Source organism: Pelophylax lessonae (genome assembly GCF_965119305.1).
Source record: "Pelophylax lessonae genome assembly, chromosome: 7".
Classification (NCBI taxonomy): Eukaryota; Metazoa; Chordata; class Amphibia; order Anura; family Ranidae; genus Pelophylax; species Pelophylax lessonae.
The window spans coordinates 162,507,575-162,527,884 of NC_138774.1; the positions used below are offsets into that span (position 1 = coordinate 162,507,575).

General features: G+C 36.9%; 1 protein-coding gene across 4 annotated transcripts in view; it reads left to right on the plus strand.

Annotated features, from left to right (window-relative positions):
• TENM1 (teneurin transmembrane protein 1) overlaps positions 1-20,310 on the plus strand; it is a 1,047,296-nt gene that overhangs the window by 627,809 nt on the left and 399,177 nt on the right. For all 4 annotated transcript variants that reach the window (XM_082262885.1, XM_082262886.1, XM_082262887.1 and 1 more), the window contains 3 exons: positions 3,806-3,907; positions 9,968-10,165; positions 11,291-11,491. In XM_082262885.1, the coding sequence (XP_082119011.1) occupies positions 3,806-3,907; positions 9,968-10,165; positions 11,291-11,491 (501 nt within the window). The remainder of the gene's footprint in view (positions 1-3,805; positions 3,908-9,967; positions 10,166-11,290; positions 11,492-20,310) is intronic.

Sequence of the window (20,310 nt, forward strand, 5' to 3'; positions counted from 1 at the left end):
CTATGTTCAGTGTGTTTTGACACCATTTATTGTGAAAGGTGTCCTAATGGTCTGTACAGCAGAGGCCAATGCCCAGCAATGCACCTCAGCACATATGCCATGCATTGCCATGCACTTTTTTTCCATTGCTATGAATTGTCAGTCTATTTCTTTGCAATATGCAGTGTGTGTGTTAACTCGCGGCAAATTACCACAACAGTGTAAATCCATTCAAAAAAAATATGGTAATTTTAACACACTAGTTGAAATGTATATTTCTTTTATTTTGTCACAGTCATTTGTTCAGATAAATGACTAAAAAAATTATGTAATTCTGAGTCTCATACACTCTTATCACATATTGATTTTTAAATTACATTTTATTAATGGAAAAACACTAAAATTCAAAGATTTTGTGACATGATGGGTCGCATAAACCCTTTTCATTAATATATGAATTTTTTTTTTTCAATATACAGTCATTTTATTATAAATGAGAAAACATTACATTCACAAAATTGCATACCTTTTTTATTACAGAATTTAATTTGGTATTTATTTTGATACTATATACTTTGTTACTATAAAACCCAGGAGAAGACCTTCTTTTTTAGTGGACGTTTTAGGGTTAAATAATAATTTGCACCAAGAGTGGTTACAGTTTGTTTAGCTTTACATTCTTCAAGTTTAACAAAGTATTTTTTTTCTGGCATACAGCTAAAGTTGTATTAAGGGAGAAACTTTTTTATTATGTCATTTCTATGAGGTTAGGAATAGAGAATTTAAGAATTTGAATGCCAGGGTGAATGGTGGAGCTTCATTGAGGTCTAGTGAGGGATCATTCAGAGAATAAATCTGTTTTGATGAAGGATTTAAAATCTTTCCTTGTGTTATCACAAAGGGAAAGATAGAACATGTGATAAAAGTGCCAAGATTTCTCAGATATGAGAAAAATATGGTAAGATGCTCTTTAGATAGGCTCGGTCATCTAGGATTACAGCTGCTATTGTATTTAACATATGAGAGAATCTCAAGGCAAAATATACATGAAATCTAAAGGTATAGAGAAATGTTTTAAAAAATATTATAATAACTGTCTATAACATCCTATGATTGGTTGTTTGAAATAAAGGCCTGTTTTGGCTTCAACTGAACTTTTGCTACTGTCTCCACTGCAAACAAATCTTTAAGTGGCCCAATTATGCTTAAGGAAATTGAAGATATTATAAAGCCATTACAATGTTCACGGCATCTGGCCAAGATGGGTACACATCTGAATTTTAAAATAATGTTAAAAGAGGTAGCTTTTTGTTTGACCTTAGTGCATAATTCCTTTTAATTTCTAATAAGAAATGTGTGTCAACTAAAATTTGCCAAGTTCCTAAACCTGAAAAAGATCTTGCACTTTATCATCTTACTATCCAATCTCATTATTAAATTGTAATGTTGAAATAATTACATCTATGCTGGCAGGTCAAAAGAAAAAGTGACTGGAGGTCTTGAACACTATGATCAAACAGGTTTTATTCCAGGTTATTGAAAAACAGTAGACAACTGGTGCCAGCAATGTAAAGTTTAATGAGCTCCATGTGAGTGACTGAGAAGTCAGCATATCAATTTCAGTTGCTGAAAAGTAGGTTTTTAATAACATATGTTATATAGACAACTTGATCTATATCTTTTTTTAAATAATATACACAAAACATATACTAATTTATAGCATAGTCTTCCATCATCTTCCTTCTCATTTCATCATATCACCTAACAAGAATGACTGAGTAAATGTTTTACTGCAATGGGGGAAAAGGCTGAAACCTTATAAGATGCTTCTTGCTCTTCATTTGAGAAGGTATGTTTAGGGCCCCCAGCTTGTACTGGTATAATCTTCATTGATTCCCTCCGTAGTTAACTGGTTGGCAGGATTTTTTTAATTTTTTTTAGATTTGCAGCTCTTAACTTTGTGGGGTATACACTCTGATCGTTTTACCTAATGCAAGGGGGTTCTTAAGGAGTTCCACCCTGGGAAAGCTTTTTTTTAATAAAAATACCCCCGGGACAGTCAGGGCTAGTACATTCCACAATGGCTAGCCTCTGATCTGTCCCGGGTTGCACTTACCTTTTAGAAGAAATACTTACCTTGAAAAAGTATTGTCCAGCGCTGCCATCTCAGGTGTGGGCAGCTTGAAGCCAGCGCGATCCTCTTCTGTGTCCTCTTCCGTCTTCTTCGGTCCCACGATGCACTGCACCGGCCCCGCCGTCACTTCCGGTCCCGCAGCGTCATCCCTGCACAGCTTCTGGGCATGCCCAGAAGCTGTTTAGCAAGGTATGACGGCGCCTGCACTGGAACTGACATCGGGGCCGGTGCAGGCGCATTGAGTCCTGGGAGTGATGACGTTCAGCTCCCAGGAATCATTGCAAGCCAGGAAGTGACGACTCGCCATGTCCGCTGAGGGGAGGAAGAAAGGTAAGTATATTTTCTTCTAAACCAGGCAAGTAAAAAAAAAAATTCCGATTATCCATTTGTTTTTCAGGTGACCCCGGGCATGAAGATGGTGGTAAGTTTAATTTTAGGGTGGAACTCCGCTTTAACACTTACCTCAATCTGCCGACCAGTATTACCATTAATCCAACTATGGCAGATAACCTTCCAGCCCTGCTGACTTAACAAAATGCAAAACATAACATGTAACCTAACACGTAAATAAATGCAATGCTCCAGAATGGATAAGTGTTGAAGAGTCAGTGGAACTTACAACTATTTAAAGGAAATGTTTACTATGAAGATTGTAAAGTCCGTTACTGCTATTTGCATGAAAATACTAGCTTACTGACTCTCATGCTGGTCCAGTGTCTTCAAGATTTTCCGAGCCCCCCCAAAAAAATACAGATTAGGAATTCTCACTGCAGCTACTGCATGCTTGTTCAGAGACCAGTAACTAGGAAAGTCAAGCCACGTAATTAGCACTGACATAAGGAAGTCAACAATAAAAGCCAACATATATTTTTCACAAGCTCACTTTCATTTTAAGCATGTTCTAGCTTAAATTGTATCAAAGGTTATAAGCAACTCTCTTTTCTCTCTTTCCTACGCTCCAGGTTTCATAAATGAGACATTGCCATTTATAGCTATATGTTCCTCATTCATTTTGTTAACTATGCAAACAATTCAAGAGCTCTTCCTTCTGAGTGATCATTTGTGCATGGCATCAATAATTATGATATCCAGAGGATGATTTAGACAATTGCTTTACTTATGGATCATTTCAGATAAATGTGCAACCTGATACACAAAGAATTAGTCATATCTGCCAGTATATCTAATGATGTGTCCTTGCTCTGTATTCCATATTCATCAAAGCCAGTGCTGTTTTTCAGGATTGTAAACCTGACCGAGTCCAGTAAACAATTGTAATTATTGAACCTGTGATGTATTGACTACATTAAACTTTTCAAGACTCCTACGTAAAAGTGATCTTTTTCAACTTGCTACAAACTGAAACAGATGACGGCAAATGCATATTTATCCTATGTACAGAGCATTATCCAGTAATTTATTTGCTAGCTCTTACATATTTTACCCTGAATTGCATTTCTGTAATGCTACTGATTCTATGACAATTTTATTCATCTGAGGGAAAAAAAGTATGGACTCAAATACTTATTTGAGTTCTTGGTATATCAGAATAAAAGCCTGTATGATTATTTTTACTGCAGAGAGAAATTTGCAGCAATTTCCCCTGCAATTGAGTTACTCATAATGTATTACATTTACAGCTGAATCCAAACTTTACCTCAGTGTAGTTTATTCTATTTTATTCACTCACAGAAATGATGGATGATTGCTCAACTAACTGTAATGGAAATGGAGAATGCATATCTGGGCATTGTCACTGCTTCCCAGGATTTTTGGGACCAGACTGCTCTAGAGGTATAGATCACTAATCCTTATATTACTTACATTTCTCTCTGTTTGATACATTGCGAACTTGGATTGGAAAATGGTAGGCTTACACTTATACATATTTATCTATATTTTTAGGCATTATACAATACAAAAAGCCAATTTACTGAAAGAGTACAGAATGTTCCCTACGAGAACTCCATTTATAAAGCAGCAGCATGACCTTGCCACAGTCATATTACTGCTTTTGTTTGTAAAGCCCAGCAAACCACATTACTAATGTGAATTATGCACTGATTGTTTTGGCAGTCTTTAGCAACCAGAGTGGCATTTAAATGAATATGGGGAAAAAAGCCAGGAGGAGGAGGAGAGCTTAGTCACATGACCGGTCAAAGTTATGTGGTCATCCTGGTTTTCTCTACAGCGTTAAGCAGAGAGCATGCAGTGGAATTTGGCAGGCTTCACACCACCTCCTGTAGTCTATGAATGGTACTTAAAAAGTATATCTAAATATGGAGTAAACACACCTTGAGAAAGGGGAACTGCCCTGAAATGTGTTACCTTGACAGCTGCCATTCCCAGTAACCTGTAAGTGGGAAGATTGGTCATACTCCTCATGGCTTCAGGACACTGCTCTGCAACCAAATAGTGAGCAGGTCTGTAAAAAGCCATTCTCAGGATCTGAAACAGGGCACAGCCCAACCCCAGCCGTTTTTAATAGTGGGAGGAATCATCTGAACCTCATTAATCATTTTCCTGTGATTGTATTTTATTTTACTGCATGACTTTTTAAAATTAATACACTATCCTTGCACTCACTTTTATGCTTGCTTTTTGGAACTGTGTTACCCTAATTATCAAGTGGAATAAAAGGATAGATCCTGTTTTATTAATTCCACTGCATCCTGCCTGGCCTATTATAAAATTACATCCTCCCAGGATCGGGCCACGCTCCGGTGCAATCTGTCACTAGTGGATAGAGCGGATGACAGATCAGTGTACCGTCCCACTGGTGGTACCATGTGATCGCTGTGACCAATCACAGCAGATCACATAACAACTGTACACAATAAATGGCTTTGATTCATGCCATTCATTGTATACTATTGTGTTGATCTCTGTGCTTGGTCACAGTGATCACATGGTCAGACAGGGCCAATTACAACCCATCTGCACCATGTGATTAGCTGTGTGCAGTCACAGCTTATTGCAATAGTAAATACTGAATAAATAGTTTAAAATAGTAAAATTCACCGTTATAAGCAATCAGTGTGTAAAAATTAAAAAAAATCCGGATCAGCTCCCCAGAGTAGTACAGTGTTGCTATGATAACACTGTATTGCTCTGGTCACTGTATTAGGAAAACATGTAAAAAAGAAACTAAAATGTAATAACAAAGAAAAAGATATGCAATTAAAATATATATATATATATATATATATATATATACACATTTTTTTTTTTTTTTACATACCAGTCAGTGTTACTGATCACTACAACACCAGTTATATTATGCAGCTGTACTACACTGGTGAAAGTATGTAAAAAATTGTGAAAAAAAAAAAAAACATTTTTTTTATTGCTTAATTTCCCAAAAAAAAAGTTACAAAAAAATTACTTACCAAGCTTAGTGAACATTCACATTACTATGAACATCCAGGGCAAATTGTGTGTTTAAGGGAGCCTATAATCATGTCAAATGTATTTTAGCTACATGTTAAGATTATCTTAAAGTGAACCTTTAGGCCCCTTTCACACAGGTGGACCGTTCAGATCCGCTTGTCCATTTTCAGGCAGATCTGAATGGATGCCTCATGCATCTCTATGGAGCATCGGATGTCAGCGGAGACATGTCCGCTGACATCCTATCCGATCCATCAAATCTGGATGGATGGAAACCCTATTTTCCATCCGTCCAGCAAATCGGATCAGATGGGATCGGGTGAGAACGGACAGATGGTCCGTTCCCATCTGATTCCCCCATAGAGAACAGCGGGGACCTGACAGCTGTGTCTCTGAACACAGCGCGGAGACACAGCTGCCATCTGCCTGCTCAGCAGTGTATCGATCCCCCCGCTTAGAAAAACGGAGTCCGCCGATGGACTCCTATGTGTGAAAGGGGCCTTAGTGTATTCTTTGTGTACTAAGTAATGCTATGAAAGAAAAATTTCTATAATGTGCCATATAATATGCTCACTGTGACAGTCCACTTGCTTATTCAGAGAAATAACCTTTTACCTATAAATATATAATAATTTAAAAGACTATACATTACCCTTAATGCCACCAAAATGAATTAAAACATTCACATATTGTAAAAATGTACTAAATATGTTTTGGGCTTTTTATGTTGTTTATTTTTCCTTGACTCAAATTTTAAAGCCCAGATAACAAAGTTGTTGGTGGTTGGTCTTGCTTAAAAATTGTTAGCTTGAGTTAGGCATTAACTTTTTAGTAAAGTCAATAAATTTGCTAGTGTATCAAACACTACATCCTACAAAGGTCAACAATGCTACTGTTCACTGGTGAATTGATTTACTAGTGGAGTCCCCCTAGGGCAGGAAGTGTGGTACTGGTAGAATGGCCAAGTGAAAATAAAGGAAAACAAATTCAGAAACCACATTTAAAGGATTGGTAAGCTGCAATATATTACATTTTTGTTTTTTGGTTTGGATACACTTTGAATGTTGCATATGCAGAAGTATTATGCGATAACAGTAACAAATGCAGTATGGATAAAATCTTTATTTAGAGTATCAGTTGCCTTTTGTTTTAAAACACAACAACCAAAAGAAGCATGGGTTGACTTTTAGGGATCAGTTTCATTTATACAGTAATAGGTGTGCCATATTTCACTTTTAAGATTCTGAAAGTCTCACTAAAGGAACTCATGAGATAGACATTTACAAAGAACATTGTAGTTTAGATTTTAAAATGTACTTTACTATTGACTTCCTCAGATCACTTAGCATCTTCCATGAGCTCTTTCTCCCTGTAAGCATAATAACTCTGTGGTCTACCACAATTCATTTGGCACTGTATTTAAGAGGAATGAAGTCATTTTCACTGTAGATAGTGACAGCACAGGTTAATTCAACTCATCCAAGCATCAATAGGTGATGATTTATTTACTAATATATAGAAGCCATTAAACTGAGACTAGAGTTCTGTGGTACAAATGAAAATATTTTTTTCGCTGTTAATGTGTAGATAACTACTATATCAGAGGTTACAAGAGAACAGCCAGTGTAGTAAGAAGAAAATCAGTTAGGTTAATTGCTCATAAAATGTGTACAGAATTTACAGCTTACTAATTGCTTTAATTGTGAAGTGTTATCTTAGTTCGCTAGCAACTGCCAAAACCTTGTGTGGGGGCACAAATTCAAGTTTATTTACAGCGCGTATTTCCAATATCTAGATGACCCAAATTAAAAATTTAGGTAATATATTTGGGCATGCACTTTTGCTGATCTCGTATGATAATATCTGATGAAGCTGTGTCCATTCTGAAAGATGATGGCTTTTCCAATGAGATTATAAGGTTGCTTTAAAGTGTACCTGTGTTCCACTTAAAATATTTGAAATAAATATTGCCTTAAAGCAGACACTAAATGATGTCTGCCGTTAGCTCTAATAACTAGGAAATCATCTTCTGTGCCCTCTCCACAATGGTTTTCCTATGTTACTGTGTTCTGAATTCCAATTGTCAAACAGACAGTTTTATTGACCTGTAAAGATACTGGTACTGCAAAGAGTTTATTAGGTATGTGGCTTCAGTCTACTTAATTGCCATCCTCCATTCTAATAAACTTGTTAATAAGAAATCATCTGTGGCTAATTAAAACACTCCCAAATGACACAAGGGTGGAAGTTGTTAGAGCTTAGCTTTTGTGTCAAAAAACCCTGATCCAAAAAAAAAAAAACCCTGATTCAAGTAGCAAAGTGCAACTAAATCCAAATGGTAGTTAGAGTAAGTGTACCTAAAGAGAAAGGATTCCCCTCTTAGACCCTTTTCACATGGGGCACATTTGTTTGACAGACTATGCTTGCTCAGCGGGGATCGCTCCGCTGATCGCTGTTGAGCAGGCAGATGACAGGTACGTCACCGCTCACTGTACAGAGACAGACCTGTCAGAGGACCAGTCTCCTCTACGGGGAGATAAGATTAAAATGGACCACCTGTCCATTTTAATCTGATTCCATTAGATCCACCAGATGGATGCAAAATAGGACCACCATCTGTCTGGATTTGGCGGACAGGATCGGATCGGATAGCAGTGGGTGTGAGTGAGCATGTGTCCGCTGACATCCACTCCTCCATAGGGGTGAATTGATGGTCCGATCAGGTCTGCCTTAAAAAATCTGACAGGCGGACCTGATCAGACAGCCCATGTGAAAGGGACCTAAGACAGTTGTCAATCCAGTAAATGTCCCCACCTTCCCTTTACAAGTTCCAAGCACAATTCAACATTTTGGATTTTCCTTTAATTTCCATCCTGATGACAATAGTTACAAGGTAAACATGGAGAAGGTGAACCTCCCTAGAAGAGCCAAAGAAATAAAAATCTGATAGGAATGCTAACCCTTCTCTACTTGCTTTAGATACACTTTAAATACATGTTTTGATAGTTAAATATATGAAACAAATATGCTAATAAAATGCTCAGTATGAAGAACTTATGTAAGGCTTTGACATTTAAAATACATCTTCACCTAGCTGTAACTATCTATGCTACTTTAAAAATGGGTAAGTTATTTATTGCAAAGGTTTGCATTATTTTACCAATTATGACAGCTATAACCCCCCCCCCCCCCAAACACTGTGGAAATCTAAGACCAACGTGCCAGTAAAGCCTGGCCTTTTTTCAATAAGCCCCAACACTTTACACGTCCTTTAATTCTGAATGTTACAAAGAAATAGTGTCATTTACTATGCTGTAAATGGCTGGCTTAGCTTTTAATTGTATACCTGGCTGCAATTGAAACCTCCTTAACCGGTTGCCGACCGCCGCACGACTATATACTGCGGCGGTCAGCCCCGGCCAGGCAGAGTGATGTATGGGTACGTCACTCGCCTGTCACTGACTTGCGAGCCTATCGCGGGCGGGCGCGCGCCCGCCGAGGCGCGCGCCCGCTGCGGCTCGTTCACAGGCAAGTCAGTGCGTGTGACCGGCGGACTCGATGTCCGCCGGCCACACTACGATCGCTCCTGTGAAGGGAGAAAGACAGAGCAGCTTGTGTAAACAAGCTGCCTGTCAGTTCTCCCTGTGTAAAAGTGAAGATCTGACCGTTCTACTATGTAGAACGGTTGATCTTTGCTTTTACACCAATAGCCATGTCCCTACACAGTAGAAAGCACGCCCCTAGGACACACTTAACCCCTCCCTGTCCAATAAAGTTAACCCCTTCCCTGCCAGTGTCATTTTTGCAGTAACAGTGCATATGTATAGCACTGATTACTGCAGTAATGTCACTGGTAACCCCAAAAGTGTCAAAAATGTCAGTCAAGGGTCCGATCTGTCCGCCGCAATGTCGCAGTACCGAAAAAAAATCACAGATCGCCGCCATTATGCGTTAAAAAAAAAAACACCAAAAATGACAAAAATCTTTCTCTTTCTTAGTAAACGCGATAACTTTTGCGCAAACCAATCAAAATACGCTTTTTGCGATTTTTTTTACCAAACATAGGTAGCATAAAACAAATTGGCCGAAAAATGTTAAAAAATTTTGATTTTTACTTTTTTTTTTGGGGAATTTCATATAAAAAAATGTGAAAAATATTGTTATTTTTGCAAAATTTACGCTCTTTTTTTGTTTATAGCGCGTGATCAAAAAATCGCACAGGTGATCAAATACCACCAAAAGAAAGCTCTGTTTGTGGGAAAAAAAGGACGTCAAATTCGTTTAGGTACAGCGTCGCACGACCGCGCAATTGTCCGTTAAAGTCACGCAGTAAAAAATCGCAAAAAAACCCCTGGTCCTTTAGCAGCCAAATCCTCCGGGGCTTAAGTGGTTAAATGAAAAGATGCCTGAGAAAATCCATAAAATTGCTTTTTGAGCCTTGTGCTTCTTTATTGATCTTTGCAGATTCGTGCCCTGTTTTATGCAGTGGCAATGGTGAATATGAGAAAGGACACTGCTTGTGCAGGACTGGTTGGAAAGGCGCAGAGTGTGATGTCCCAGAGGAGCAGTGTATTGACCCCACCTGCTCTGGTGGCCATGGAACATGCATCATGGGGGTCTGTATTTGTGCCCAAGGATACAAAGGAGAAATATGTGAAGAAGGTTTGTTCTAGAATTGTATTTATGATTTCCTCTATATGTGCAGGTAGTGCAAAAAGTACAAATGCAGCATTAAATCTGGACTCTCCACTTATCCTACAGATGTATGTACAAGTGTTTGTTCTCCCAAAAGGATATCCCTCCAATGAGACCTGCTGCTTTTTGTTACCAGTGCATAAAAGTGTGTGTAAAGTGCATAAAAAGTCAAACTCCACTGTACTCCTGATTTCTTTCAATTAAAAAAGCTGTATTTTGTATAGAGGATGACATTTCCATCAAGGTTGGAGGTGTCTTTGACTATGAACAGCAAAACATTTTAAATTGAAAGAAAAATAGATGCAGTGGCATTCAGCTATTTTTGCACTCTAAAATCTTTTGTTTTCTGAGAAAGCTAAAATAAAATTCCTGCTTACTGTGATTACCCTTAGACATTAGTCAGGACAATACTGGCAAGCTCAATTCACCAAGTTAGAGTGATCATAGCAATGAGATCCAATAAGATCTAAAAAAAGAAAAATCACAAATGACACATACATCAGAGCAAGTGAAATGAGCCTGAAAGGGATACTTTTATTCTGCACAGTAGGATATATTTATACATTTTTTATATAAATATAAAAAAAAAAATATATATATATATATATATATATATATATATATATATATATATATATATATATATCATTAATTTTTTTTAAAAAGTCCTTTCCCCACCTTTTTAGGAATGTTAGTATAGTAAAGGCAGTAAACTTTTTTAGGGTTTTCAGGTTTTTATGACCTATTTTACGCTTTGGACACTTCTTGTAGTATCCAATGTATCAGATAAATAAATGTTTATATTTTACTTTATATTATAGCTGTCTATAGAATGCTTGTATATCTCTGAAATGTTCTTATATCAGTGTTTAATTTATAAAGACATGGCAATCTTGAGCACAATGTTATAATAATAAATATAATATAAAAATAAATGTAGGTAAAAAATAATTCTCTAAAGGTTATCCTATTGCAATGCCTAACTATATTGCATTAGTTAAAAAGATAGATTTTATTTTTAAAAGGTAAATTTAAAAGCATTTAGTAATATTTCCAATACTTAAACAAATGTTGTCTTTTTGCATGGTATAGAGAATTGTCTGGACCCAACGTGTTCTGACCATGGTGTGTGTGTACAAGGAGAGTGCCACTGCTCTGCAGGCTGGGGAGGTGTAAACTGTGAGAATGCCTTGGCCTTGTGCCAGGAGCAGTGTTCGGGTCATGGGACATTCCTGATGGACAGTGGTATCTGCAGCTGTGAGCCACAGTGGACCGGAGCAGACTGTTCTACAGGTAAGCATGCTACTGAATATATTTATCATTTATGTACTAATATATTTTATAACTAAACCACCCATGTAGACTTAATACCAAGCCTGTGCTGTATATATAGCTAGACAAGATCATTATATTGGTTAAAGAACACTACTCTATTAAAAAAAAAAAAAAACAATATTATTTATTTAATAGAGTTGTACTGTAATATGCAGAGCCAAATAATGTGGTAGCATCACCAAACAGAAATGCAAAAAAACTATCCTTTTGAGGTGGTTAAGGCATCACATTAAAATTGGCTCCTGGACACTAAAGTCAGATCTTTTCTAGACATTTCTAAATGGATATTTTCAGCAAGCAGGTTCAGAAATCTGAAACTCCTCTACATGGCCAATGAATCTCCTGCATCTTTAATCTGTGATGAGGCACAAAAGAAAGTACTAGAGCTGCCCCCCCCCCCCTTCTCCCCTCCAGCCTGTGGTGACTAGCGAGCCAAAGTCTGATCAGCAGATAGAAAATAAAAATAAATCAGTCACTAATAAGTAATTTATGTTTTACCTTTTGTCTCTATAAGGTCTTTTCACCGCAATGTATTTACACAAATGTACAATGTGTTGTAATGTGTGCCATTTAACTTGCATCTTTTATTATTTACTTATGCAATCATGAGTGTTTAAATAGACCATTTACATTTAATGTTTTACATGTTTCAAATTAGTATTGAAGGGTGTTTTATTTCTAACAAACCTTTACTGTGATGCAGTTATATCAAAAATATATAAAAACTTAAGGCACATGCTTTACTTTTCTTATATACATCTTACTATGTGTTTGCATGAGCCTGTCTAACATGCATTAACGCATGACACACAATGATCATCGCTGTCCTATTTCCATGTATGGTTTTTGTCCCACGTCTTTATCAATAGACAACAGAAGTTGTCCTTTTAGTTGTTTATTTTGTGTGTATATATCTATATATCTATATCTATATATCTATATCTATGTATATAGATAGATAGATAGATAGATAGATAGATAGATAGATAGATAGATAGATAGATAGATAGATAGATAGATAGATAGATAGATAGATAGATAGATAGATAGATAGATAGATAGATAGATAGATAGATAGATAGATAGATAGATAGATAGATAGATAGATAGATAGATAGATAGATAGATAGATAGATAGATAGATAGATAGATAGATAGATAGATAGATAGATAGATAGATAGATAGATAGATAGATAGATAGATAGATAGATAGATAGATAGATAGATAGATAGATAGATAGATAGATAGATAGATAGATAGATAGATAGATAGATAGATAGATAGATAGATAGATAGATAGATAGATAGATAGATAGATAGATAGATAGATAGATAGATAGATAGATAGATAGATAGATAGATAGATAGATAGATAGATAGATAGATAGATAGATAGATAGATAGATAGATAGATAGATAGATAGATAGATAGATAGATAGATAGATAGATAGATAGATAGATAGATAGATAGATAGATAGATAGATAGATAGATAGATAGATAGATAGATAGATAGATAGATAGATAGATAGATAGATAGATAGATAGATAGATAGATAGATAGATAGATAGATAGATAGATAGATAGATAGATAGATAGATAGATAGATAGATAGATAGATAGATAGATAGATAGATAGATAGATAGATAGATAGATAGATAGATAGATAGATAGATAGATAGATAGATAGATAGATAGATAGATAGATAGATAGATAGATAGATAGATAGATAGATAGATAGATAGATAGATAGATAGATAGATAGATAGATAGATAGATAGATAGATAGATAGATAGATAGATAGATAGATAGATAGATAGATAGATAGATAGATAGATAGATAGATAGATAGATAGATAGATAGATAGATAGATAGATAGATAGATAGATAGATAGATTTTTTTTGTACAATTACATTTGAATTCCAACAAGTGAGGCATAGATTCTGCACTACATAAATTGTGTGTCATCTATTTACTTTGCTTGGAGTGCATACTGAAATATAATTAAAGGGTGTTTGGTTTAAAAGCAATTTGCTTAAAACCTTTTTAATGATCACTTTTTTAGCTTTACAAAACGTAAGAGATAATATAGAATCTTTGCCAATGATTCATTTCTGTCTGTGTGCCCATTTGGTGCATTTTTTTTTTTCTGATGTTCTATATCTTTGAAGTGTATCAGACAAGAACTGGGAGTGAGGGAAAATATTCTAAAACAAAAGAAAGGTACAGCTGTACAACTATTAGAAAAAATTTCAGCTGGAAAGGGTCATAACCTACTGGGGAGATTTGCTCTCACTTCCTGTCCAGGTGATGATTGAGGTATTCTGCTCAACATTGACCCACAGTTTTATCAGAAGCCCGGCTTTAATCATATGCCATTGCATTTTAACAGCCACAATCTCTTGCACACAATGACATAAGCAACATTTTGTAGTTATTATGTGTAATAAGCTGTAGTAAGCTGTGTAATTAGCCCATAATATGATGTTCAGTTTTTACAGTTGCTAATCTGCAGGCAGAAGACCAAAGTACAGAACAAGTTAGATGGGCACAAGTGTAGTTTGTAATCAAACTGGGGTGAGGGCAGACATCATTCAGCTAGAACTGTAACACAAGCATAGGGCAGAGAAAGATATGGTGCAGATTGCAGAACAAGGAACCCAGAAATCAAAAAGAGAAAACTAATTAATAATAGTAAAATGGTGGCACTAGGTATTGAAGTTATAGAGTTTCTTTTTAATGGGATGCTATTTCTTTTTTCAATTTATATGGCTCTCAAAAATGGCTCTGGCAGTGAAAGGGTTCAACTTGACAGAGGGTCTAACATTTCCTCTACTCTATGGAAAACTAAAAAAAAAAGGTTTGCCTTTACATATACTTTAACCACTTGCCGACCGCCGCAAGTATATATACTGCGGCGGTCAGCCCCTCACAGGCAAAGTGACGTATGGGTACGTCACTAGCCTGTGAGGCTCTGGGGAGCAAGCAAGCGCCGCTCCCGCTCGGTCACACGCCAGGCACTCACGATCGTCCGTGACAACAGGAGAAAGGCAGGCGGCTGATGTAAACAAGCCGCCTGTCATTCTCCCCTGTGTAGGAATAGTGATCATACGGTTCTACTATGTAGGACCATTGATTACTGTTCCTACAGCTGAAGCCACAGCCAATCACAGTTAGAATCATGCCCCTAGGGACACACACCACCCCTCCCTCTCAAAAAATTGAACCCCTTCACTACCAGTGTCATTTTACAGTAACAGTGCATATGTATAGCACTGATTACTGTAGAAATGTCACTGGTAACCCCAAAAGTGTCAAAAATGTCAGTCAAGGGTCCGATCTGTCCGCCCCAATGTCGCAGTCCCGCAAAAAAAATCGCAGATCGCCGCCATTGCGCGTTAAAAAAAAACAACAAAAATGACAAAAATATTTACCTTTGTTAGTAAACACGAAAAACTTTTGCACAAACCAATCAAAATACGCTTTTTGCAATTGTTTTTACCAAACATATGTAGCATAAAACAAATTGGCCGAAAATGTTAAAAAATTTTGATTTTTACATATTTTTTGGAGGAATTTCATATAAAAAAATGTGAAAAATATTGTTATTTTTGCAAAATTGATGCTCTTTTTTTGTTTATAGCGCATGATCAAAAAATCGCACAGGTGATCAAATACCACCAAAAGAAAGCTCTGTTTGTGGGAAAAAAAGGACGTCAAATTAGTTTAGGTACAGCGACGCATGACAGCGCAATTGTCCGTTAAAATCACGCAGTGCCGAATCGCAAAATACCCCCTGGTCAGGAAGGGGGTAAAATCTTCCGTGGCTTAAGTGGTTAAGGCCTAGAATCAATTATTTTGCCTAGGCATTGCCCCAATGCACTAAGCATATATTGCAATTACTTTTTAGTGCCTAGGTTGTATATTAGCTAGTACTACATGCTATTGGGCAAATTAACTAATCTCTTGCCATGTACAATATTTTCTAGAAATATCTGGCCCATAAACAAATGTAAATAAACCAATGCAGCTTTGTAGCAAGGCAACAATATACCATATAGCTGTTTTTTCAAGTATCCTCCTGGTGCCCTCAACCATAAATGTATATTTCATATCAAATAATTTCCTTAAAACCTCTATTGTCTCTGAAAGAAAGCTCTTACTGCTGTGATCAATAATCTGTGTAAGTACCGTATAAATAACATCCTTACATAAAATCTTTATACACCACATAATTCAGCCTATCCACCAGTATGCTATCACATGAACAATGTATGTTGTCCATTATGGGGCATATACTGCTGATTTTAGGAATCCAAGGTCCACAGGTGAAGATTGTGTATTCACTTTAAGATTAAAGCTTTATGCTGCCCACACACTTATCATTTTTTCAGCATTTTTTTTTGTTATTCATTTGGCATTTTCCATCATGTATTTTAAAAAAATATTGTTACAAGACCTCACCATTTTCTGTTTTGTTCAACTCAGTTAAAGTGATTGTAAAGTCTTGTTTTTTTCCTATAAAAATTAAAAACATGTTATACTTACCTGCTCTGTTGCAGTGGATTTGCACAGAGCAGCCCAGATCCTCCTCTTTTCGGGTCCCTCTTTTGTGATCCTGGCCCCTCCCTCTTGTTAAGTGCCCCCACAGCAAGCAGCTTGCTATGGGGGCACCCATGCTATGTCAAAGCTCCCTGTGTCCGTTCAGACATGAAAAAAAAAGTGAAACATATATGCTCTAAATTAAGATATATATTTGAAAGCTAATAAAAAATAAAGTATGACTTGATTTTTTTTAATGATGTAATTGGGTTAGGGAAGCAATGTAGGCATCAGTTACAGAAAAGGAAACACTATATTTCGTAAAATATATGATCGAGACAGAGTTTTGTTCATCTGATAGATGGCACATCATTACTAATCCTTCCAATACATGTTCCCTGTTCTTGTGTTCTGAGAAGTTAGCACAATGTTCTCTGGGATTGTTACAAAACAGCTAAGTTGTAATTAGCAGTTGGGGAAGTAAAACAGCGAGATTTTTGACAACCTGACAAGTTTGCATTAGTCTGTGTGAATAAATAAATGCACACTCAGCAAGTTGCAATTCGATTGGCTTCCAGCTCATAAAAGCCTTTCAGTACTCTTCCATTTCTGGCAATGTATGTTGTTTTAAAAGAGACCTAACACCTTTCCAAGAACTGGACACATATAATTGAATATCCTGGATGATCCTAAAAGTATTCCATTTTGTTCACCATAATATACCTTCAATATTAAAGGTATATTACATGTAACTTGGTCAGTGGTATCTGAGCTCGGTGTAAGGCTTGCTCTCTGATAGACTAAAGGCCCGTACACAAGCAACGAATTTCCGCCGACCGGTCATCCATCTTTTGTCCAGAGTGGTGTTTTGTTGGTTGGAATGTGCCTAGACTGCACACGAATTTTCCCGCCCGACAAAATTCTACTTCAGAAGTGATGTCATGTGTTGGTTTGCTTTCTCTGTGTTCTTTCTTATCTGAGCATGCCCAGTCTTGCTCATAAGATTTTTCCCTGTTGAAATCTGTACTGACTGCACGAAAATCGGCCGTGTTTTGACGGAGGACAAAAATTTTATAGCCTGCACACCAGATTTTTTTCGGCCGAAAAGTCGGAGTCGGTTGTCGGAAGCATCATACTAACAAGCCAATTGGCTACCATGCACAGCTGCACCATATTTTGCACTTTCCAGTTTTAGTAAATCAACCTTAGAATGGTAGAGATTAGGCAGTGGCTGCCCAACATTCCCATCTTCTGCTTTTAATTTTTCTAATAATACAATTGAGATTTTCTGTGTTTTTTTTATTTTCCTTTTCTTGAAGTTATCACAGTTTGGTAGTAATTTATGGTCACTGAACGTATGGTGAGATAAGGTGTGATGTCACTAGGTACTTTATAAAGCTATGGAGTTGCTTTTTAATGTTATTTATTTTTTATTTTTTCATTTTGTATGGCTTTCTGTTTGTGGTAGTGTATTGTCAATGTCCCTAAGGTGGTGTGGTGAGTCCAGGAGCCCATGGTATTGATGTGTAGACACAGGATAGTTACTTATGCTATATGCTTTCAAAAACTTTGGGGAAGATTTGCTAAAACTGGTGCACACAGAATCTGGCGCAGCTGTGCATAATAACCAATATGGTTCTAACTTCAGCTTGTGCAATTAAGCTTTGACAATAAGGCCTCATGTACACTGGAGATTTTTACAGCTGCTGTTTTTTGGCTTCAGACGTTTCTTTCTTCAGCCAATAAACTCCCCAGCATGTTAACCTATGCTTGGCAGGGGCGTTTTCTGGCTGAAAAAAAAACAGAACTAGTGGGTTTTAAGAGGATTTTTTTTCAGCTGGAAAAATGCTCTAAGGCTCCATGCACACTAGCATTTTTCATAAGCTCAAAAAAAGCTAGAAAAAACGATGGATGAAAAATGCTGATAATAGCATTTTTGTGCCAGCTTCTGGTAACATTTTAGTAGCTTTTAGAAGCATTTAGGAGCATTAGCATTTTATTAGCAATTTTGAAGTACAAAAAAAAGCTGATAAAGAACTGTTAGTAGCATTTTAGTAGCATTTTAGTAGCATTTAGAAACAGTTAGGAGCATTTAGAAGCATTCAGGCTTTTTTTCTGTTGGAAAAACGCTCCAAGAAACTCTAGGAAAATTATTTTGTTTCTGCTCCTAGAAGCTGAAGCTTAAAATATGCTAATAGCCAAAAGTAGTGTGCATGGGCACATAGGATAACACTATTTAGCTTCTAGGAGCAGAAAAATATTCAAATAGCTTCTAGGAGCTTAAAAAAACGCTAGTGTGCATGGAGCCTAACTCTAATAACAGCTGAAAAACGTGGATATTTCGTGTTTATCAGCATTTTTGAACCATTAACGTTTGTAGGAGTACAGTTTTGCTAAAAAAAAAAAAAAAAAGCTAAGAAGCGCTACTGCAACAACGCTGCAAAACTCATTCTAAACCTACAGCTTTCTACAGCTAATGCTACTGGAGTTTTTATAATGTCCAGTGTGCATGATTCCTAAAATCTACACCTGATTGGTTACTATGCACAGCTGCACCAGATTCTAAGTACACCTGTTTTAGTAAACCCCCCCACCACATCCTTGGTTAACATATATATTGTTATTACATACTGTATGTTACTAAAGCATACCAGTTTTGAGAGTAGAAAATGATTTGTCATTGTTTGCCTCCTAAAAATCTAGTTTCTTGACCATGTCTAGCTTTAATACTTTTGAGTGCAAAACATCCTCATCCTTATACTTATTCTAGATCAGGGACTCAAACCAAAGCATCAACAAGGAAATTGAACAATTAGCATTTTCAGAAGGAGATGTCATCAGAGGCAGTCTACATTGCTTTTTGTGTGACAGGTTTGCTTTGATTTATTGGTGGCTCATTCTCTATTCTGTTTTTGCAAAGGTTAAAAGGTCTCTTACATCTGGTATATATAAGTGATAGGGGCATTTTAGGGGCATGCAAATACACATCGCACAGTAGAGACACAAATAGTAAGCACAAAAAACATATATACAGGTTTATTCTTTATCTTCTCGTTAGTTTAGTTATCGTCAAAAAAATGTTGTAAATAGGTTAATGGTCAATGGCTTCTGATTTGTGTCAAACCCGCTTTATTTCCTATAAGAGTCCATGGGACTGCAAAAGCAGTTTATAAGTTCTCGTGTGTAATGTGGAACATGGTTTGGCATTGCTGGGAGATTGGTCAAAGCAGCAGAAACTGAAGTTCAGTGTTTCTAAATGTAAAATAATGCAGCTAAGGAAAATAAGTCCCTTGATAGAGTACAATGTTGGGAGTATAGTGTTGGCAAGCACTACAGAGGAAAAAGATTCGGGGATACTTATTTCAGATGATTACAAAATTAGCAAACATTGTGACCAGGCAGAGGGGAAAGCAAATAGAATTCTAGGATGCATCACTAGAGGGGTAATCAGCAGGTGGAAGGAGGTTCTGATTCCCCAATATAGATCTTTAGTGAGACCTCATTTAGAATACTGTGTCCAGCTCTGGAGACCTCACTTACAGAAAGATATTGATAAGATAGAACAAGTCCAGAGATGGGTAACAAAAATGGTGAAAGGTTTGGGGGGAAAAAACATAGCAGGAGAGACCGCAGGAACTTAATATGTACAGACGTCAGACTCAATTGACCACTTTTTTCTGCTATCACACTTCTATGTTTCTATATGTTCTAGTCAAATTCTGTGTTGTCCATTCAAAGCATGCAGCTGGACAATGCAATGTTTGACAGGAAAAGTCTTTGTTTGACCTGCTTAAGGCTCCTTTCACACAGTAAGTCCGTCAAATGGACTCCGCTTTTCTCAGCGGGGGAATGACAGCTGTCCTCCACGCTGTGTGCGGAGACACAGCTGTCACAGCCCCATACATCTCTATGGGGGAATCAGATGAGAACGGACCATTGGTCCGTTCTCATCCGATCCCATCCGATCCGCTGGATGGATGGAAAATAGGGTTTCCATCCGTTCAGATTTGACGGATCGGTTCGGGTGTCAGCGGACATCCGATATGTTATAAGAGAGTGACCAGCGCTATGGACTACTATACATAGAGGATGTGAATAGTGTTGAGCGAACACGGACTGTATTATTCGTGTTCGTACCGAATAATTGGATTTTTGTTACCCGAACACGGACCCGAAAACTTTACTGTATGTTCGGGTTTAAAATTCGGTCATTTTACTTCCTGTTTT